Below are 23,787 nucleotides of genomic sequence, written 5' to 3'. Positions count from 1 at the left end.
CCACCTTCGAAAGCACATTTGCCACTCCCACCCAGAACCCATGCAGTGCCGAGCATGACCAAAACATGTGGGTGTGGTTCGCTGGGCTTCTCGCGCATCTCCCACACCTATCCTCTACCCCGAAAAATTTACTGAGCCTTGCTCCGGTCATGTGCGCCCTGTGCAAGACCTTGAATTGTATCAGGCTAAGCCTGGCACACGAGGATGAAGAGTTTACCCTGCGTAGGGCATCTGCCCACAGCCCCTCTTCGATCTCTTCCCCCAGCTCCTCTTCCCATTTTCCCTTCAGCTCATCCACCATGATCTCCCCCTCGTCTCTCATTTCCCTGTATATATCTGACACCCTACCTTCCCCCACCCATGTCCCCGAAATCACTCTATCCTGAATCTCCTGCATCGGGAGCTGCGGAAATTCCCTCACCTGTTGCCTCACAAAAGCTCTCAATTGCATATACCGAAATGCATTCCCTTGGGGCAACCCATATTTTCCGTCAGTGGTCCCAGACTCGCAAACGTCCCGTCTAGGAACAGATCCCTCAGTTGCACAGAATCCCTGCTCTCTGCCATGTTCTAAATCCCCCATCTATTCTCCCCGGGACAAACCTATGATCATTCCTTATCGGGGACCGCACCGAGGCACCCGTCATTCCCTTATGCCGTCTCCACTGCCCCCAAATTTTCAGCGTTGCTGCCACCACTGGACTTGTGGTGTATTTCTTCGGGGAGAACGGCAACGGCGCCGTCGCCAACGCTTGTAGGCTGGTTCCTTTACAGGACGCCATTTCCAGTCTCTTCCATGCCACTCCCTCCCCTTCTCTCATCCACTTACACACCATTGAGATATTGGCGGCCCAATAATAATCACTTAAGCTCGGCAGTGCCAGTCCCCCCCTATCCCTGCTACGCTGCAAAAAAACCCTCCTCACTCTCGGGGTCTTCCCAGCCCACACAAAGCTCATAACACTCTTCTCAATTTTTTTGAAAAAAGCTCTCGTAACCATCACCGGGAGGCACTGGAACACGAAAAGAAATCTCAGGAGGACTACCATTTTGACCGCCTGCACCCTGCCCACCAGTGACAGGGACACCATGTCCCATCTCTTAAAATCCTTCTCCATCTGTTCCACCAATCGTGTTAAATTAAGCCTATGTAGGGTTCCCCAGTTCCTGGCTATCTGGATCCCGAAGTACCAGAAATCTCTTGTTACCCTCCTCAGCGGTAAATCATCTATTCCCCTGCTCTGCTCCCCCGGATGCACCACAAACAACTCACTCTTCCCCATGTTCAATTTGTACCCCGAGAATTCCCCAAACTCCCTGAGTGTCCACATTATCTCAGGCATCCCCTCCACTGGGTCCACGACATACAGCAATAGATCATCTGCATACAATGATACCCGGTGTTCTTCTCCTCCCCTGAGTACTCCCCTCCACTCCCTAGAGCCCCTCCGTGCTATGGCCAGTGGCTCAATTGCCAATGCAAACAGTAACGGAGACAGGGGGCACCCCTGCCTCGTCCCTCTATAAAGACAGAAGTAGTCAGACCTCTGCCTGTTCGTGATCACACTTGCCACCGGGGCCCCATATAGCAGCTGTGCCCATCCTATAAACCCTTCCCCAAAACCAAATCTCCTCAACACTTCCCACAGATAGTCCCACTCCACTCTGTCGAATGCTTTCTCGGCGTCCATCGCCACCACTATCTCTGCCTCCCCCTCTGGTGGGGGCATCATCATCACCCCTAGCAGCCTCCGTATGTTCGTGTTCAGCTGTCTCCCCTTAACAAACCCAGTTTGATCCTCGTGGACCACCCCCGGGACACAATCCTCTATCCTCGTCGCCATCACCTTGGCCAGGAGCTTAGCATCTACGTTCAAAAGGGAAATGGGCCTGTAGGATCCACACTGCAGCGGGTCTTTTTCCTTCTTCAAAAGTAACAATATCGTCGCCTCTGACATAGTCGGGGGCAACTTCCCCCTTTCCCTGGCCTCATTAAAGGTTCTCGTCAAAAGCGGGGCCAGTAGGTCCATATATTTACTATAAAATTCCACTGGGAACCCATCCGGTCCCGGGGCCTTCCCTGCCTGCATGCTCCCAATCCCCTTTACCACCTCCTCCATCTCAATCTGTGCTCCCAGTCCCGCCCTCTCCTGCTGCTCCACCTTCGGGAATTCCAGCTGACCCAGGAAACACATCATTCCCTCCTTCCCTTCCACGGGCTGAGCCTTATATAACCTCTCATAGAATGCCTTGAACACCCCGTTCACTCTCTCCGCTCCCTGTTCCATCTCTCCCTCTTCATCTCTCACCCCACCTATCTCCCTCGCCGCTCCCCTCTTCCTCAATTGGTGGGCCAGTAGCCGACTCGCCTTCTCTCCATACTCATACTGTACACCCTGTGCCCTCCTCCACTGTGCCTCCGTCTTACCCGTGGTCAGCAGGTCAAATTCCACATGTAACCTTTGTCTTTCCCTGTACAGTTCCTCCTCCGGTGCCTCTGCATATTGCCTGTCCACCCTCAGAAGTTCTCTCAACAATCGCTCCCTTTCTTTACCCTCTTGCTTCCCTTTATGTGCCCTTATGGATATCAGTTCCCCTCTGACCACCGTCTTCAGCGCCTCCCAGACCACTCCCACCTAAACCTCTCCGTTGTCATTAAGCTCCAAGTACCTTTCGATACACCCCCTCGCCCTTAGACATACCCCCTCATCCGCCAATAAGCCCATATCCATTCTCCAGAGTGGGTGCTGTTTTTCCTCTCCTACCTCCAGGTCTACCCAATGTGGAGCGCGGTCCGAAATGGCTATGGCCGTATACTCCGTCCCTGTCACCTTCGGAATCAGTGCCCTTCCAAAAACAAAAAAGTCTATCCGTGAATATACCTTGTGAACATGGGAGAAAAATGAGAACTCCTTACTCCTAGGCCTAATAAATCTCCAGGGGTCTACTCCTCCCATCTGCTCCATGAAGTCCTTGAGCACCCTGGCCGCTGCTGGCCTCCTCCCGGTCCTGGACCTCGACCGGTCCAGCCCTGGATCAAGCACCGTATTGAAGTCTCCCCCCATTACCAACCTTCCCGCCTCCAGGTCCGGGATACGCCCCAACATACGCCTCATAAAGTTTGCATCATCCCAGTTCGGGGCGTATACGTTTACCAGAACCACCGCCTCCCCTTGCAATCTGCCATTCACCATCACATATCTACCCCCACTATCCACCACTATGGTCTTTGCCTCAAACAGTATCCGTTTCCCCACTAAGATAGCCACCCCCCTATTCTTTGCATCCAAACCCGAATGAAACACCTGGCCCACCCATCCTCTACGTAGTCTGACCTGGTCTTATCAGTTTCAGGTGCGTCTCCTGCAACATAACCACATCTGCCTTTAATTTCTTTAGGTGTGCGAGTACCCATGCCCTTTTAATCTGCCCGTTTAGCCCTCTCACGTTCCACGTGATCAGCCGGGTTGGGGGGCTCTTTACCCCCCCCCCCTTGCCGACTAGCCATCCCCTTTTTTAACCCAGCTCCTCACCCGGTTCCCACGTACCTGTATATCCCACCGACGGTGTCCCCCCCCCCCCCCCCCCCCCCCGTCTCGACCACCCAGTCCCGTAACAGCTCCCCCTTCTCCTTAGCAGCAGCAACCCAGTTACCCCCCCCTGCAAGATCCCCCTCTAGCGTAGTAGCACCCCCCATGTTGCTCCCAGAAGTCAGCGAACTCTGGCTGACCTCTGCTTCCCCCTTTGCCCTTGGCCCCTCACTGTGCGAGGCCCCCTCCTTCCTGCGTCCCTGTTCCCGCCACAATTACCATAGCGCGGGAGCAAAGCCCGCGTTTCCCACTCGGCCCCGCCCCTGATGGCGCATTTCCCTTCTCCTTCCCCTTTCCTTCCCACCGGCGCCCACAGTTCCTCATACTCTCTCTCTCTCTCTCTCTCCCCCCCCCCCCCCACCCAAACGAGGGGAAGAGAGAAAGGTTACAGGATTGAAAAATTAACAAATTGAAAAATCATCTCTTTTTCCCCCCCCCCCCCCTTCCCCTTCCTCGCCTCACATAATCACCCCACCACTTTATCCCAGAAGCTCTTTCTCTCGCCAGACTATTCCAGCTTCTCGTCCACAATGAATGTCCACGCCTCTTCTGCCGTCTCAAAGTAGTGGTGCTTCCCTTGGTGTGTGACCCACAGTCTTGCTGGTTGCAACATTCCAAATTGAACCTTCTTTTTGTGAAGCACCGCCTTAGCCCGATTGAAACTTGCCCTCCTTCTCGCCACCTCAGCACTCCAATCCTGGTATACGCGGATCACCGCGTTTTCCCACCGACAGCTCCGAGTTTTCTTCGCCCATCTGAGGACCGTCTCTCTGTCGTTGTAGCGGAGAAACCTCACCACTATATCTCGAGGTATTTCTCCAGCCCTTGGTCTTCGTGCCAAAACTCGATAGGCTCCCTCCACCTCCAAAGGGCCCGTCGGGGCCTCCGATCCCATTAGCGAGTGAAGCATCGTGCTTACATATGCCCCGACGTCCGCCCCCTCTGCGCCTTCGTGAAGACCCAAGACTCTTAAATTCTTCCTCCTCGAATTATTCTCTAGTGCTTCCAGCCTCTCCACACACCTTTTGTGCTGTGCCTCGTGCGTCTCTGTCTTCACCACCAGGCCCTGTACTTCATCTTCGTTTTCAGCAGTCTTTGCCTTCACGACCCGAAGCTCCAACTCCTGGGTCCTCTGCTCCTCCTTTAGCCCTTCAATCGCCTGTAATATCGGGGCCAACACCTCCTTCTTCAACTCCTTCTTCAGCTCTTCCACACAGCGCCGCAGGAACTCTTGTTGCTCCGGGCCCCATAACAAACGGCCACCTTCCATCGCCATCTTGCTTCGAGCTTCCCTTCCTTGCCGCTGCTCCAGAGGATCTTCTGCAATCCGGCCGCTATCCTCCTTTTTCCATGTGTGTCCGGGGGGATTCCCTTCTAGTTTACCGCACAGTGATTTTGGCCGTTTAAATTGCCGTTGGGGCTCCTATCTAGAGCCCAAAAGTCCGTTCGAACGGGAGGTGCTGAAACATGCGACTCAACTGGTCATTGCCGCACCCGGAAGTCCCTTACATAAAATACTTAATAGATGTTTTACCCTTACAGGTATATCTGGACACAGTCATTTATACTTTTCCTTTAAGTATACACTTGTGTGTGCTTTCCTCCGTACCCATGGCTCAAGTTGTCATGTTCCGGCAGGACTAGAAAATAACTAGTCAACTTGCTATTTTCAGGGACCAACGTTTCAGGTGACCGAGTAGATAATTTCAAAGATTTTACAGTTCACTCCTGGAGATTAAAATTCTCTCAAATGAGGCCTCTAAATTGACCCTTGCTGCAGTCCATGCATCTGCCTTTCCAAAGTTGTGGCGGTTGTGTATAAGGTGGGCGAAAAGGAAATAATGATATTTCCGGTCAAGGGAAACGTGCTAAGTTTGAGGAGGATAATAGCTAGAATTTGGGCCGAAGAAGCTGCATCCCTCCTATGAATCCTGATCGTTGCTCGATCGCAGAATTTCAATTGGGAACTCCCGCTAGATGGACCAATCTTGTTGAATTGGATATATGTGGAACAAGGAGGAGGTGCTGCTCACAATTTTGGAGCGACATTCTTGGGAACATCAGAGTGCTCAACTCAAAGAGCCCTTGACTCCATGAACGTGCGTATTTCTGCTTTTTCCCCACCAAAGAAATCCGAACACTCCAGTTCCTATTAATTTTGTGACTTTCCAGTCTTTCTAGGATCAATAAAAAAAAATAATTACAAATTCTTAGTTCCACTGTGGTGAAAAGAAAGCTTGAGATTTAATATTACACATGGATTAAGGAAGATAGCTCACATTTCTATCTATCCATTCTTGGACAGCACTATTTTAATGCTTTTTTTTGTAACAGCTGGCAACTCTTTTCTGAATGGCTTGCACTTATGGAAGGAGAATGGATCCAAGGCATTGAGACTGTTTCAACAGGTGGCATAGCATAGTGGTTAGTACTGTTGCTTCACAGAGCCAGGGACCTGGGTTCAATTCCTGGCTTGGGTCACTGCCTGCGGAGTCTGCATGTTCTCCCCATGTCTGCGTGGGTTTCCTCCGGGTGCTGCGGTTTCCTCCCACAAGTCCCAAAAGACTTGATTGTGAGGTGAATTGGGCATTCTGAATTCTGCCTCGGTGTACCCGAACAGGCGCCGTAGTGTGGCGACTAGGGAATTTTCACAGTAACTTCATTGCAGTGTTAATGTAAGCCTACTTGTGACACTAATAAAGATTTTTATTATCTGAGGAATTGTGCTTGAAATTGGTCAATTTGCTCTGTTATTTCCTTACCCAATTTAATGGCAGACATTGGCGTATACTAGGGAAGAAGTATGGCCAGCTTCCATCACAAATCTTTGCTACCTGCAGCACTAAGGGAGGAAGATGTCTGCCCTTCTGTCAGTTATAGAGTCTTGGCTTGTGTAGCATTTTTTTTCATTCGTCTATGGGATGTGGGCGTCACTGGGTGGGCCAGCATTTATTGCCGATCCCTGAAGGCAATTAAGAATCGATCACATTGCTGTGGGTCTAAGGTCACATGTAGGCCAGATCGGGTAAGGACAACAGATTTCCTTCCCTAAAGAACATTAGTGAACCAGATGGGTTTCATGGTGACATTTAGACTTTTAATCCCAAATTTTTATTGAATTCAGATTTCACCATCTGTTAAGGCGGGATTCGAACCTGGGCTCCCAGAGCATGACTCTGGATCTCTGGACTACTAGTCCAGTGACAATACCACTACGCTACTACGTCCCCGAGAATTAGCCTGGCCAAATGAGTTTCCCTGCATCGGAAAATCACAATTGTTAAACTATTGTACAAGGATTAAATTGTGAATGCTTGAAATGCTAAACTGCACTGGTTTATTGACATCATGGTCACATGCATGCCCCTTAGTATGCAATATTTTATGTATTCTACAGTGTTTGCAGATATTATTCTTCAGGTCTAGTTAGCTAACTCATTTGAATGGAAATGACTTGACTCAGGAACTCTTGACCCTCTTTTGGCAAGGGGATCAGTTGGACACAACTCTGGTGCGGCTTCAGAACATAAGAACTAGGAGCAGGAGTGGGCCATTTGACCCCTCGAGCCTGCTCTGCCATTCAATAAGATCATGGCTGATCTTTTTTGGACTCAGCTCCACTTACCCGCTCGCTCACCATAACCCTTTATCTATCTTTGCTTTAAAATCATTCAACGAGGTAGCCTTAACTGCTTCACTGTAAGGGAATTCCACAGATTTATAACCCTTTGGGTGAAGAAATTCCTCCTCAACTCAGTCCTAAATCTGCTCCCCCTTATTTTGAGACTATGCCCCCTATTTTGAGTTCCACCCGCCAGTGGAAACAACCTCACTGCTTCTATCTTAACTACTTCAGAATTTTATATATTTCTATCAGATCCCCCTTCATTCTTCTAAATTCCAATGTGTATGGTCCCAGTCTACTCAGTCTCTCCTCATAAAGCAATCCTCTCAATTCTGGAATCAACCAAGTGAATCTCCTCTGGACCCCCTGCAGTAGCAGTACATCTTTTCTCAAGTAAGGAAACCAAAACTGTACACCGTACTCCAGATATGGCCCCACCAGCACCCTATACAGCTGCAATATAACCTCACTGTTTTTAAAGTCCATCTCTCTACCAATGAAGGACAAAATTCCATTTGGCTTCTTAATTACGTGCTGCACCTGCAAACCAACGTTTTGCGATTTATGCACAAGGACATCCAGGTCCCTCTGCAAAGCAGCATGCTGCAATTTTTTACCATAAATTTTGCTGTTATTCCTATCAAAATAGATGACCTCGTATTTACCAACATTGTACTCCATCTGCCAGACTCTTGCTCATTCACTTAAACTATCTATATCCCTCTGCAGACTTTCAGTGTCCTCTGCACACTTTGCTCTACCCACTCCTCTTAGTGTCATCTGCGAACTTTGACACATTACACTTGGTCCCCAACTCCAAATCATCTGTGTAAATTGTGAATAACTATAGCCCCAAAACTGATCTCTGAGACACCACTAGCCACTGATCGCCAACCAGAAAAACACCTATTTATCCTCATTGTTTGTTTTCTGTTAGTTAACCAATCCTCTATCCATGCTAATACATTATCTGTAATGCTGTGCACCCTTATCTTATGCAGCAGCCTTTTGTGCAGTACCTTGTCGAATGCCTTCTGGAAATCCAGATACACCATAGCCAGATGTTGCTCTTATTAGCCTTAGTTTTATTAGCTCTAATTATGTCATCTTTGCTCACGAGTCGCCAGGTATCTTTCGGATACCGCCACGTGGTTCAAGCTCGAGTTATGATTAATAAGTCAGCACACCGCTTAGTAAGATTGAAATCAGCGGTCATTTATTATGTACAGCAATAAATACTTACACAATAATCCTACTTTCTATATCGCTACCTACCACTACTGCCCAATACTTAACTTTTGGGGATGGCCCACCAGGTCAGGGAAACGAATGGTTTATCGAAATGGGTCTGGCCTGCGGGATTCAAAAGGCTGATACGGATCGATGGCTAGGAGTCTCTATCGGGTAGCGATCGCTGGAGCCAAACTTACAGTTTCTGGTCTATGTTCTTGCGAAGGTTGCGTGCAGGAGAAGAAGGGAGAGAGAGAAAGAGATCTGAACTTGGCCCCTCAATTTACAGGGCCCAGGGGCTTCCCGCCTCTTGGGGCGGCCCTTGACCCTGAGTCCCAAGTGATTGGACTTGTTCCCAATCACTGGGTTCGATATGCTCCAATAATGGGGCGATTCCTTGATCGGGGGGTGGTCATTCACCTGCCTTTGTTTCGGCCACTGCAGGCGCCGAGAGGTCTGGCCCGGCATTCAATTGCTAATATGTTGCAATTGTTCCCGGGGATAGCCGATTAAACTGCAGATGTCTGTGTTGATGTGCTGCTAATGGTCGCATGTATCGGTCTGGGCCGACTTCCCCAGAGCCGAATACGCTATTCTGTCTGCAGCTGTCCGTTTTTGTCCTGTTGGCTGCTTTTCCCATCAGTCTTTTCGGTTAGCCATTTTATATCGGGTTTTGGACAAATTAATCGGGAATCAGCCATTTTAGGTGGCTACACAGATGCACCATATCCACTGTTTCCCTGTTGTCCACCGCACTTGTAATGTCCTCGAAGAATTCCAATAAATTAGTTAAACATGACCTGCCTTTCATAAACCCATGCTGCGTCTGCCCAATGGGATAAGTTCTATCCAGATGTCTCGCTATTTCTTCCTTGATGATTGATTCAAGCATTTTCCCCACTACAGAAGTTAAGCTAACCGGCCTATAGTAACCCACCTTTTGTCTACCTCTTTTTTTTAAACAGTGGCATCACATTTGCTATTTTACAAACCCCCCCAGAGTCCAGCGAATGTTGGTAATTTACCACAAGCACATTTGTTATTTCCCCCGCCATCTCTTTTAATACCCTGGGATGCATTCCATCAGGGCCAGGAGACATACTACCTGTAACTCCATTAGCTTGCCCAACACTACCTCCTTAGAAATAATCATTTTTAGATCCTCACCTGCCGTAGCCTCCTTGTCACCAATTATTGGCATGCTATTTGTGTCTTCCACTGTGAAGACCAACACAAAATACCTGTTCAGTGCCTTGGCCATTTCCTTATTTCCTATTATTTAATCCCCCTTCTCATCCTCTGAGGAACTAATGTTTACCCTAGCCACTCTTTTTAGTTTTATATTTGTAGAAACATTTGGTATCTTTTTATATACTGAGCTAGTTTACTCTCATAATCTATCTTACTTTTCTTTATAGCTTTTTTTTGTGGCTTTCTGTTGACCTTTAAAGATTTCCCAATCCTCTAGTTTCCCACTAATCTTTGCCACTTTGTATGCCTTTTCTTTCAATTTGATACCTTCCTTTATTTCCTTAGATATCCATGGTTGATTATCTCTTTTCCTACAGTTCTTCCTCTTCATCGGTATTATACTTTTGCTGAGCACTGTGAAGACTTGCTTTAAACGTCTTCCACTGTTCCTCAATTGTCCCTAAAAGTCTTTGCTCCCAGTCTACCTTCGCCAACTCCTCCCTAATCCCATTGTACTCTCCTTTGTTTAAGCACAAGACATTGGTATTAGATTTTACCTTCTCACCCTAACTACGAGATCATTAATTATTCCTGTTTCATTACACAGACCAGATCTAAGATAGCTTGCTCCCTGTAGATTCCATTACATTCTGTTTGAGGAAACTGTCGTGGTTACATTCTATGAATTCCTCTTCAAGGCTGCCTTGACCGGCCTGGTTTGACCAATCGACATGTAGATTAAAATCACCCATGACAACTGCCATACATTTTTACATGCACCAGTTGTTTCTTTGTTCATTGCCCGCCTGACCATGATGTCATTATTTGGTGAAGAATATTTGGACAGTATAAAAAAAACACTCTTAGTCTGAGTAAATGAATGTCAAAACAGTTTAATTCAGTTTCCTTGTAATTTACACTTAACGCTGTGTGCTCTTATTTCTGTACGTATTAGAGGTGCCCTTATCTTGGGCATGCAGACAGAATAGTGAAAACCACATTTTAAAATAGTTATTTATATCTGAAATGCTTTTGTTTAAATAAATTACCATGCAAGCCTTATGTTGAAAGCAAATATTAACTTGTTGAACATCTGAACAATAATTGACAGGATAAGACCATTGGCCAATACAGCCTGTTCCAGATAATTGTGATGTGTTGTGCATCACAATGGATGCATTCTCCACTCATTCAAAAGCCATGTCATCTCCTGGGAGAGCTGGAAAAATAGTTTGATTAACCCAGGCCCCAAAGGAAAAAAAAATTGAACGGTTCCTCTGTCCACCTTATTGATGTTTGCAGTTAGTCTGGGTGACCACTCTAGCTCTGATTAATGTTGTACAAAAGCACATGACTGTACAAGGTGATGTGCACCTCAATCAGAAACAAGCCTAATTCTTGCTTGAAGGAATTCAATGAATCGTCTTTCACCTCAGAAACAGGCAGCCTGATCGGAACATATATATAATTCATGCAATTCTTGGTAAACCGAGCAGACCTTTGCAAGTTGGGCATTAGTATGCACCTCTTGATGTTTTCCAGCTATGAAACACAGCCAGGGAAAGTTTTCGTGCATTTTATTCCTTCCGTACTAATCTGATGAGCCTTCTCTAAGCAAAGTCTCACCTAGGTTCCTAATCTTGATTTGAGCAGGCAGATGCATTTTGTTTCCCCTGTGGGCTTTATACTTGGAACAACTACCTATTTACAACTCAACATTATACTTGAACCAACTTTTATGTTTTTGCTGAACAGTTTTGATTTAAACTTTCAGTTTAGGATGATCAATTGTACATAGCTGAGAAGATTGGGATTATCTGGGGAAATAGTGCAGAGGTTCTCAGGGAAGATATTTAGTATCTCTATTTGTGTAAGTGGACATTAGACTGCAAAGCAAAGAGTGGCTAACCCATTCACTAGTAATAATCTTCCAGCATTCTCAAACTGGCAACTCTCTTAAAATTGGTTTGGATGGATTACTCTTCAGTACTAGATTGGAGAACTTGGCATGGTAAAGCTCTTATCGCAAAATCGGGCACACGGGTATGTATGATTTTTCATTCATTCCTTTTAGCTGATATTGCCAAGCACCACTTGTGCCCCAGCACTAATGAGGAATATCTAACCCCTTAGCTGGTCACTCTCCAGGCAGATTGCTCGACAGAGCTGGCATACATCTAACCAATGGAACTATTTTAAATAAAGAAAGAAAGAAAGAAAGAAACCTCATTTATTAGCAGTCTTCACATTTTTATTTCTGTTATAGGACAACGGTGATGGCTGCTGCGGCCTTTTTGGATGCCTTTCAGAAAGTGGCAGATATGGCTACAAATACCCGTGGTAAGTAGTCCTACCTTTAGTGGCTACTGCAAGACTCTAACTGGGTGACTTTGTTTCCAGTTGGGTTGCATTTGGATAATACTTTCAATGTGTAACCCATGAAATTAATGCTTTGGTACTGCCACACACCAACCTTTAAATTATAAACTTAAGGGACAACAATGAGTTTAATGCTCCGTTCCTCGTATAGATTGATTTTTGGTTGGTTACTGCAACTACACATGGATTTGTTTTCTCATTATTTGCTCCAAGAAATGAATAGAATGTGTTGTAGAAAAACTGTGGTGATGTTCTGATTATGGATTAAAAAGACATATTATTGAAATAAAAACGAAGTGCTGGAAATACTGAGGTCTAGAAGCATCTGTGGAGAGAGAGAATCATAGTTCATGTTTTGGACTCCAATATGACTCCGAACTGGAAGGAAGGCAGAAATGTGATGGGTTTTATGCAGTTGAAAAGGAATAGGGGAAGGAAGAACATAAAGGAAGGTTTAGGATAGGGTAGAAAGTGGGAGTGATTAAATGGCAACCGTGTCATGGGACAACGGGTGTAGTAATGGTTGTAGTTTTTCATAAGAGCACTTATTCAGAGTGAATGTGAATGGCATAACATGCTCTCTCCGAAAGCAAAAATATGAAAAACGAAATTCAGACTGGCATATGGCAAAAAAAGACCCCCCAAAAAACGGAGTCAAAATGGTCTGTAATTGTTGAACTTGGTCCAGAAGGCTGCAAAATAAAATGTCCTCCGAAATCAGTATATTCACAAAGTCAAACCTCCTTGTGTTGTGCATTATAATAGACATTTTAACCAAATTTTATTTTGAAGTCCCTTCTGTTCTTTTCTAGGCTGAAAAGCTTATTGTATGAGCAGCTGCAATGGATGATATTGGCAAAGGGACAGCCTTGGCATATTCCTTTTATGTTGGTGTAGAAAATGACTGTGTTATTAATGCTGTCAGTCATCTGGAGACACTTGTTGGGGTTGTGCGGGGAGGGGGCAAATTACTTGCGCAGATAGTTTTACATGCTGACCCTTGGACCAGTGAGTTTTAATTTAGCCAAGGACTATAGGAAATTTAGATTTGTGTATAGACTTAAACTGCAAAACTAAAATTCAATATGATATCCAAATTTGTCATTGTAGCAAAAACACTTGTAATTATCGAGATCTACATCGAAGATAAAGGTATTTCAACATTAATCCCTTCTGTTTGCCTGCCGTACCCGTGTGAGAAAAATAAGTGAAAAGTAACCTACTTGGCCTCGTAAGTTATTGCTTTTCAGACAGCAATGTTGAGTCAGTTAAGTTCATGTACACAACATTAAGCAGTGACTGCACAGGCCACGACGGCTGTTGCCTCTGCAAATATGACAGGTGAAATGTCAAAGACCACATTTAGCTGGTCACTCTCCAGACAGATTGTTCGACAGAGCTGGCATATTTACATTTATCGTCACGTGGAAGGTAACCCACTTGTATCCATCCACAAAAGACGAGATTAATCTAAGCCAGCCAAATTATCATGCTATCTTCTCATGATTATCAATAAAGTGTTGGAGTCAGCACAGTAATATCTTTGCAGCGCCATCATTTTGAACCCTAGATATAGGCCATCAGGTCCTGGGGAATTGTCAGAACTAAGAGTTCTCCAGAACGTTCTGGTACGCAACTCATGTTTGTGACGACAGGCACAAAATATTTAGCTATCTCTGCCATTTTGTCATTCCCAATTCTTATTTCTCCTGACTTTCTAAGGGAAAAGCTCTCTTAAGCTTCTTTCTTCCTTTTCATATACTTGAAAACAATATACTTGAAAACACTCTGACAATCCTTTTATATTCCTCACTAGTTTGCTCTCATTCTATTTTTTCTTTTTTATATCAACTTTTTGGCGGCCCTTTGCTGTTTTGTAAAATCCTCCTTCTCCTCAGTAATGCTACTATTCTTTTAATTTAATTCTAACTTCTTTTAACCTAATTCTATCCTTAACTTCTCTAGTCAGCCACAATTGGATCTTTCTTGCTGAATTTGGTTTTTCATGGAATGTATTTTTGTTGAATATTTTGAAGTGTGTCTTTAATTGTTTCCCACTGTTTATGGCTACGCCTTTTAGACTATTTACCCACTCAACCGTAGCCAGTTAAAATCAAATTACTGCGGATGCTGGAATCTAAATCAAAAACAGAAAATTCTGTAAAATCTCAGCAGGTTTGATAGCAACTGTGGAGAGAAAACAGAACTAACGTTTCAAGTCTGGATGACTTTCATTAGAGCTGGAGAGAACTGGAAATAGGATGAGATTTATACTGTGGTGTGGGAGTACGGTGGGGCTGGATAGAGGGCCAGTGATGTGTGTTGGCTGGGGAGAGATTAACAGTGATGGCATGGACAAAAACGACAAAGGGGATGTAAATGGCGGTGATCATAGCTGAGAAGGGTGCTGATAGTGGCACAGGATCAGAATATATTAATGGCAGAACAAGGGTAAGCAGTTTGTCAAAGGACAACCTGTAACAAGGAACAGATGGCTCTGGTGGGGTGGAGGAGGGGATGAGTGTGGTAAGGGAAAGCCAAGATGGAAAGTGGGGTGAAAAGGGGATGGAAAAATGAATCAATGGACAAAATAAATAAATTGGATATGAAAATGGGATGATGGTGGAGGAGAGCGTTCACAGTCTGAAGTTGTTGAACTCCGTGTTCAGTCTGGAAGTCTGTAACGCGCCTAATCAGAAGATGAGGTGTTGTTCCTTCATTTTACATTGGGCTTCACTGAATCATTGCAGCAGGCCAAGGATGGCCATGTGGATATGTGGGTAGGATGGTGTGTTAAAATGGCAAGCGACAGGAAGGTCTGGGTCCTGCTTGTGGATGGATTGAAGGTGTTCTGCAAAGTGGTCACCCAGTCTGTGTTTAGACTCTCCAATGTAGAGTAGACCGCATTGGGAGCAGCAAATGCAGTAGACTGGATTGAAGGAGGTGTACGTGAAGCACTGCTTCACCTGAAAAGTGTGTTTAGATCCTTGGATGGTGCGCAGGGAATAAGTAAAGGGACAGGTATTGCATCTTCTGCGATTGCATTGGAAGAGGGTGAGATGCTGGGGGTGATGGAGAGTGGACCAAGGTATCCCGGAGGGAACGGTCCCAGCGGAATGCTGACAGAGGGAGTGAGGGGAAGATGTGTTTGGTGATGACATCATGCTGGAGTTGCCAGAACTGGTGGAGGATGATCCTTTGATTGCTGAGGTTGGAATCTTAGCCAGTTCTCCCCTTATACTTTAAAATAAATTTAGAGGACCCAATTCATTTTTCCAATTAAGGGGCAATTTAGCGTGGACAATCCACCTACCCTGCACATCTTTGAGTTGTGGGGGCGAAACTCACTCAGACATGGAGAGAATGTGCAAACTCCACTCTGACAGTGACCCCAAGGCTGGGGTCGAACCTGGGACCTCGGTGCCGTGAGGCAGCAGTGCTAATCACTTCACCACCGTGCTGCCCTTCTCCCCTCATACTTATGTAATTGGCTTTGTTTAGGTTTAAGATTCTTGTTTCTGATGTTTTTAAACATAACATTGAATTCAGTTGTATTATGATCACTAATTTCCAGTGGATCTTTTATTCTTTTACTATGAGATTACGAATTAACTCCACCTCATTACACAATACTAGATCTCATACAGCTTTATTCCCAGTTGATTTCACAATGTATTTGCTCCATTTAAACTGTCAAGAAAACATCCTACAAACTCAACTTCAAGACCACCCGTGCCAATTTGATTGGTCCTTTCTATATGAAGATTCAAGTCCTACACAATTATTACATTGCCTTTAAGACACGCTTAAATAATATTTTCTTTAATGCTTTGTTCAACAATATTAACTACTGTAAGAGGGCTGATAAATTATTCCGTGTTTCCTAACCCTTGCTATTCCTAATTTACACCCATGCTAATTTTACTTCATCTTCTGAGTCAGGATTTTTGCCCAGTAAGGTCCTGCGGTCACCCTTTACCATCAGTACTGCCCTTCTACCTTCTCCATTCTGCCTGCCTTTTCAAAAATATTATGTACCCTGGAATATTTATTTTTCAGCCTTGGCTATCATGCAGCCGTGTCTCTGAAACATCAATTAGATCTAAACCACTTAGAAACATAGAAAATAAGGATGGCACGTTGGCGCAGTGGTTAGCACTGCTGCCTCGCGACGCCGAGGACCCGGGTTTGATCCCAGCTCTGGGTCACAGTCTGTGTGGGGTTACACGTTCTCCCCGTGTCTGCGTGGGTCTCACTACCACAACCCAAAGATGAGCAGGGCAGGTGGATTGGCCATGCTAATTTGCCCCTTAATTGGAAAAAAAAATGAATTTGGTACTGTAAATTTAAAAGAAACACAGAAAATAGAAGCAGGAGGAGACCATTTGGCCCTTCGAGCCTGCTCCGCCATTCATTATGATCATGGCTGATCATCCAGTTCAATACCCGGATCCACCTTCCCCCCCATATCCCTTGATCCCTTTTGTTACTCATTCATCTGTCTTTTTGTGGATGCTTCGTGCATTCAGATAATGTGCTTTTAATTTCATTAATTTATTACTATTCCATGCATGGACTTTGCCTTATCACCCATCAAAGCTTCTCCATCATCTACCAGGCTCAACTTAGGACTGTAATCAAATACTCGATTCTCATCTAAATGAATGTAGCTGCAACAGTACTGAAGAAGTTTGATATCATCCAAGATGAAACGGTATGCTTCTTTGACCCCAGAGCCACTGAATTTCCTATCCACTACTTCTACGACTGATGCACTATAACGGTTCAAGGGGGATAGCTCATCGCCACTTTGAGGAAGCTGGAAAGAAGCAATAAATTGGCTTTCTCAGTGCCGCCCAGTTCCTGAGAGCAAATTTTGGGCATCTGCTTCTGTGTTCCCTTCTGTGTCTCTATTGTATATTGCCCTTCTATAATGGGTGCAGGAGCAGAGGGACCTGGTTTCATATGTGCATAAATCAATGAAGATAGCAGGACGGGTTGAGAGAACAGTTAATAAACCATACAGCATACTTGGCTTTATCAACCTCAGCTGGAACGTTTCATCCAGTTCTGGCCACCACACTTTACAAAGTATGTGGAGGCATTTGAGAAATTGCAGTAAAGATTAACAAGAATGGTTTTAGGGGTGAGGAATTTCAGTTACATATAAAGGTTGGGAGAAGTTGGAACTGTTCTTATTGAAGAAGAGCAGATAGTGGAGGTTTGAGAGAGGTATTCAATGGCTGAATGGCCTCCTTCTTTGCTGTAACCATTCTATTCTAATCGGGGTGATAAACTTATATAGAGATGATTTTGTTTGCTCCAGTTAACTCTGCGGTACAGTTTCATGGGTTCCAGCAGTGCCTCCACACCAGATGAAGTTGTTCAGGTATGAATCTTAGCTAAAATACTGACATATGTTGGCATTGGTGGCTGCTCTGGGCATAGCGTAAACATATGTGGGTAACCACTTTAGAAGAATCTGGGTAATATTCATGTGGACTTCAGTGGATATCTATTTTGTACAAGATCTGAATTTCCTTATTAACGAAGGAAACAACGACCATGGCTACATGTCACTGATGGTTGATGAAGGTTTTCTTCAGTACTTGATGGAAATCCAGTAATAGCCTTCGTAAAATAGCTCAATTCTGAATAGTTTGATGCAAAAGTAAATCAAAGGATTTTGAATATTGACTTGGTTGTCGACGAGTATAGTGAGGAGACTGATATGTTACTTCTGGATGGCCTTATACCTGAAACATTACAAAGTGAATATCCATATTTCCTCATTTCAATCTGAGGTATTTGTGCTTTGAAAGCAAACAATGCCATTAACTTCCATTGGCTTGAAGAAAGTTGTCCACACCAACCGCGGTTCCTCATTCTCATGTGGTTGTTGAAATTAGGAGGACTTTTTGAAACCTGAGATTTGCAGCTCATGAAAGTACTTCATTGTCGCTGTGGGTGTTTGTGCCTGCAATGTTGTGGTTGGAGGCATTAAAGTGACTACCATTTTACGGCAACTTCTTTTTCCCAGCAGGGCCAGGTTTGGTATATTTTATTGAACTTGTGTTTGTATAAATTATTTTCAGCAACTGCTACCCATGGTGATTTATTGATGATACTAGCTTTCCGGAAGTAGGTGCACCTGTGCCACATGGGGTTTTTTGTGTTAGAGCCCATACGTCTCCTTTTCTTTGAGGACTTCTGGCAGTTGCATGTTGGCTATTTAGTACAGCTACTGGACATTGTGAAAATATGCTCTGAGACATAGTCATAATGTTGCTTAAGTTGTACAACTCTACATTATATAATGACCTTTTCAGCAAATGAGATCACAATGTTTGGTACGCTGAGAGAATTGCTACTTCCGAGATGTCAGGAAGCCCTTAATTAGGTTTTCTAGTGGAAAATAGCAGTAATTTGTTCTAGATCTATAGATCTGCTTTTGAGCATTGATATGATCTGAAGAGGCATAAGCTGCTGTTTTGCGCACAACTTGTTAACAACTTGTATTTGTTTTGGCCGGACTAGACAGCCAAACCATTTAATGTGTTAAAGTTGCTGAATATTTTGCGAAAATGCTGATGTAAGTTTTGCTAGAACTGCCCCTTGACTTTGAGGATATGTAATTTCTTTGAGTAAAAATCTTCATTTTTCTGTTTGTTAAATAGTGAATATATTGGTTGTATGCAAGAGATGAACTTGGAAGGAGAACATTCAATAAACCCTTTCATTCAAAATTTAGCTTGCATTAAGCCTTGGAGCAATGTTGGACTTTTACTTGGTTGTTTGCATCCATTAATTCTGCGAAAACTTGTAACATGGTCCAGCCTTTTTATTTTCCAAGTGGTATGTGCAACTGATGCATATCAGCTGGTTCGCTGTTTGAAAGTCTGTGAGAACTGACTTTCAAACTTTGGGGCAGCACGGTAGCCTTGTGGATAGCACAATTGCTTCACAGCTCCAGGGTCCCAGGTTCGATTCCGGCTTGGGTCACAGTCTGTGCGGAGTCTGCACATCCTCCCCGTGTGTGCGTGGGTTTCCTCCGGGTGCTCCGGTTTCCTCCCACAGTCCAAAGATGTGCAGGTTAGGTGGATTGGCCATGATAAATTGCCCTTAGTGTCCAAAATTGCCCTTAGTGTTGGGTGGGGTTACTGGGTTATGGGGATAGGGTGGAGGTGTTGACCTTGGGTAGGGTGCTCTTTCCAAGAGCCGGTGCAGACTCGATGGGCCGAATGGCCTCCTTCTGCACTGTAATGCAGTGAAAAAACTGAAAAAACTCTATGAAAAAACTGGATTTTGAGGAAAGAATATTTGCAACTAATATTTATTCCTAAATGGACTGGATTTTAAGGAGAAGATAAATATTAGTTTCAATTGTACTTATTAATTAGGATGGAACATTATTATTCTGATACTCAGGATGACCTCTATGCTAAGAGTGGAACCAGCATGATATTGTCTAATCTAAGCAGTCTTGTAACCAATGGAAAATGATGGAAGTGACTCACAGTACAGTTAAATTGCACCTACTCGCCAATAATTTGTTTGATGCTAAATATAGATTTCACCAGAAGTGACGTGTTTCAGATCTCATTGCAGCCTCAATTCAGATATAGTTGCAAGAATGGAATGCAGAGGAAAGGTGGGAGTAGTTGCCATTAGCATGACATTATTTGACTAATGAGACTGAGCAAAACTAAACAGGGATGGGGTTGGGGCTGTAGGGGGATTAAACTCCAGTCGCTGGAGATTTAACTAACACTAGGGAAAATAACTACGGTTGCCATTAGTGCCAATCATCACAGCCCCTGGGGATTACTGCTAGAGTTCCTCGGGGAAGCACACTCAGGCCAATTACCTTAAGCTGCTTTAGCAATCTGTCTGTTTGCTGATAATTCCACAGTGTTAAACTCCAGGCAAAAATCCTACATGATTTTTTAAAAAGAAATTCCAATTAAAGGGCAATTTAGTGTGGCCAATCCACTTACCCTGCACATCTTTTGGATTGTGGGGGTAAGATCTTCTGCACTGTAAATGCTATGATTTCTATGACCCAGACCCACACAGCGACAGGGAAAATGTGCAAACTCAACACGGATAGTGACCCGGGGCTGGGTCCTCGGTGTCATGAAGCAGCCGTACTAACCAGTGCACCACCGTGCTGCCCAAAAATCCTACAATGATGAAGCAATTCATACCGATCTACAAGAGCATCTGGATTGCGTTCAGGTTTCGACTGAGGAGTGGCACTTGCATATATACATGTACCACCTTCAATAGGATTGTAAGATCCAACATTCGTACTCATCTCTTCAATGTAACATCATGTTGTTATCATTGACCAGAAGGCTAAGAGCATCAGGCATTTCAACAATGTGGATACAGAGGCTAGTTACTATATAATTAATTGTTTATCTTCTAACCCTTCAAAGCTTTTCCACCATCCATAGGTTTAAGTCAGGAGTTTGATAGAATATTCGTGACTCATCTGGATGGGTACAATTGCAGGATATTCACTACTATCCAGGGTACAGCATTCTGCTTGATAAAAGATCTTATCATTGGAGCTTATTTAGCCGCTCTGCCACTGGCACACTGGCTGGAGTAGATGAACCAGAAGTTAGCCAATGAATTGCATTAACTCACCAAGCTTACTGAACAGCATCTCCCAGCAAGAATCCTCTACCACCAAGACCGAAAAGAGCAATAATATCACTGGAGCATAATTGCCTCCAAGTGCCACACCGTTTTTACTTGTACCACCATTGCAGCTTAGTCTTCTACAATAGCCATGCATTCAGATGCTTTTGTTTGTTTATGTTGTATCTTGTGAATGCATTGATGCTGCATTAGGAACTGGATCAGTTCAAGCAGAACACTGCCGACTCAGCAACTTGTGATGGACAACTGAAATGTAACTCTGACAGCATTGTTCAGATCCTAGGAATTGAAATTAAAAAATTATTTATAAGGCCTGTGCAGTTTAGGAAAGTAATTGATTTTGGATAGTGTCCGTTACTGTGGCAAAGTTGATGACTTAGGATCATTTCCTCCTTGCCTGTTTTCTTGTGATGCTCGAGAATTTGTTTGTTTAGAAAATGAAACAAATGGGGATCAAAGCAAAGTTCATTGCAATCAAAATGGTGACAAAACAATCTAATAATTGTTGTTCTGTAGGTATTGTCAGTTGAAATGCTCTTGAGTGTGCGTTTTGGATCTAACTGAGTGAAATGCTATCTTCCGTTTCCCCTACATGACTTGCCAGCTGACCATACTTTGCAGCAGTTGATTTGTGAGCAATTCCTTTTTAAAGTTTTAAAATGTATTTTTAACTGACATTTCCTGACATGAGGAGCTACATTTAGCTAATTTCTCTGTAAAACTGCTTATGTCGTGGTTGAAACGGGTACTAGAATTGGTCAGGATGGTTGTGGCAGCTGTATTTTATTTTGCCACCAGATTGTTTTTTATATTTCCCTTGTGGAAGTGTTGTGCTGCAAAGGAGCACTGAGCAAAAAGGGATTAATTTTAAGAAAAGGATTGGGTATTCAGCAATTCCGCAGTATTAAGGGATTTCGGATATGAGCTAGTGAATTTTTTTTAACTTTGGCTATTATCCATAATTAAGATAAGAATATTGACTGTCAAAACTAGCTTGAGCCTTTGTAGAACTTGAACCCTGGGGATCCTGACTTATGGAAGCAAAGCTCACATCGGTCTATCTTGCTTGACGAAGAACGTATTACCAAAATCTAATGTGCTGAGAGTCACTTGGGGAAATAAAACACGGTAGCAAATTGAGTATTCCGGGTGCAGACAAAGCTGTCTGCATTTGCCAGAATCTTGATTGTTTCCTTACTGATGATTTGCTAGAATCAACAGGGTACAAAACCAGGCATGTATTTCAGTGGGAGGCAGTGATCCGGCCAACTGTAAGGCGACTATTTGAAAGGCACAATCAAATTGAGTTGTGATTTTTAACCAAATTACGCGGTGCTGGTATCTATTGGCCTTGCGCGTTGTATTATATGAATACAGTCAATCATAACTGTCAATCGTAACTGGCAGTATCAGAAATAACCTGACACTTTCACAAGCTGCAAACTCTTCCATATTTCTGCGGTGGTTTGATGGAGCTAATAGCCTGCCAGACATACTGCTGAGAATGTTCATTACATGTGCAGTGGGATTTGAGGACCTTGGTTGCTATGGGAACATGGTCATGTGCCAGATTGTGGTGTTGCTGTGGGACTTAACCTTTTTTCTTTTTTCTTTTTTGTTTCCTTTTGTTAATGGCGGATTTAATTCATATCCACAAAATTGCACAATAAGGGTCCATTCAGGGATGATGTAGAATAAACCTTTTAACGTATAAAGCTTTTAATTGCTTAGTAGTTATTGAACATCTGCATTTTGCAATCTAAAACCGTAATGCCATAAGACATCGGAGCAGCATGAGGCCACTTGGCCCATCGAGTCTGCTCCGCCATTCAATCATAGCTGATATTTTTCTCATCCCCATTCTCCTGCCTTCTCCCCATAACCCCTGCTCTCCTTATTGATCAAGAACCTATCTCTGTCTTGAAGCCACTCAAGTGATTTGGCCTCTGCAGCCCTCTGTGGCAAAGAATTCCACAGATTCACCACCCTTTGGCTGAAGAAATTCCTCCTCATCTCTGTTTTAAAGGATCGTCCCTTTAGTCTGAGGTTGTGCCCTCTGGTTCTAGATTTTCCATAATGAAAATGGAAGACTGTTTTTAGATTTATGGAAGTTTAGTATCCAAGCCATATGCACCTTGAGCCTGCTCCATCATTCAGTAAGGCCATGGCTCATCTTCTACCTCAACACTACTTATTCTACCCTGTTCCTGTATCACTTCATTCTCTTAATGTCCAAAATTACTCTTGTGTTCTAGTAACAAAGGAGTTGTACCTCATTTGCCGTATATATCTGAGCAGATATATATCATTCAGAAAGGCAGACAGAGGCAGAATTGAGAAATAAGTAAGATATTAAGGTGTTGATTAGTAAGATGTCGGCCATCAAACTATTCACATATTCCTCAATTATATTTACTTAGTTCGTCAGTATTCATTTCACTGAGATCTCCATAGCTGTCTTTTGCTTCCTCCTGGTAAGTTGGCCTAGTCGGCGGACAGTTGATCTTGTCAGAGCTGCAGGCTTGCAATGTTCGGTTGCACTCGCTGGTAATTGCACCAAAGCAAATTTGTAAAACTGGTCGAGAAATAACATAGCTTGAAATACCTGGCAAATTTACTTTAATGTTGCCACTGGCTATGCAATATATAGTACAGGAGCTGACAGCAAAGCACAGGGTCGATTCCTGACTTGGGTCACTGTCTGTGCGGAATCTGCACGTTCTCCTCGTGTCTGCGTGGGTTTCCTCCGGGTGCTCCGGTTTCCTCCCACAGTCCAAAGATGTGCAGGTTATGTGGATTGGCCATGATAAATTGCCCTTGGTGTCCAAAATTGCCCTTCGTGTTGGCTGGGGTTACTGGGTTATGGGGATAGGGTGGAGGTGTTGACCTTGGGTGGGGTGCTCTTTCCAAGAGCCGGTGCAGACTCGATGGGCCGAATGGCCTCCTTCTGCACTGTAAATTCTATGAATTTGAAAGAGTCTTATGTGAGTAAGGCCATTTAGTCTGTGAGCATGTCTAAAACATCAAGAATCGCAACAATTGTATTTAACTAGCAGTTCCAGACAGGCTAAAGAAAGCATTGGGGCGAGTGTCCATTTGTTA

General features: G+C 44.2%; 1 protein-coding gene across 12 annotated transcripts in view; it reads left to right on the top strand.

The window, feature by feature from the left end:
• Positions 1 to 23,787, top strand: part of LOC140385160 (protein MTSS 1-like) — a 206,332-nt gene that overhangs the window by 15,993 nt on the left and 166,552 nt on the right. For all 12 annotated transcript variants that reach the window (XM_072467025.1, XM_072467018.1, XM_072467017.1 and 9 more), the window contains exon 3: positions 11,903 to 11,976. In XM_072467025.1, the coding sequence (XP_072323126.1) occupies positions 11,903 to 11,976 (74 nt within the window). The remainder of the gene's footprint in view (positions 1 to 11,902; positions 11,977 to 23,787) is intronic.

The sequence above is a fragment of the Scyliorhinus torazame genome, chromosome 11, assembly GCF_047496885.1.
Source record: "Scyliorhinus torazame isolate Kashiwa2021f chromosome 11, sScyTor2.1, whole genome shotgun sequence".
Classification (NCBI taxonomy): domain Eukaryota; kingdom Metazoa; phylum Chordata; class Chondrichthyes; order Carcharhiniformes; family Scyliorhinidae; genus Scyliorhinus; species Scyliorhinus torazame.
This window is presented reverse-complemented; position numbering and strand designations above follow the sequence as displayed.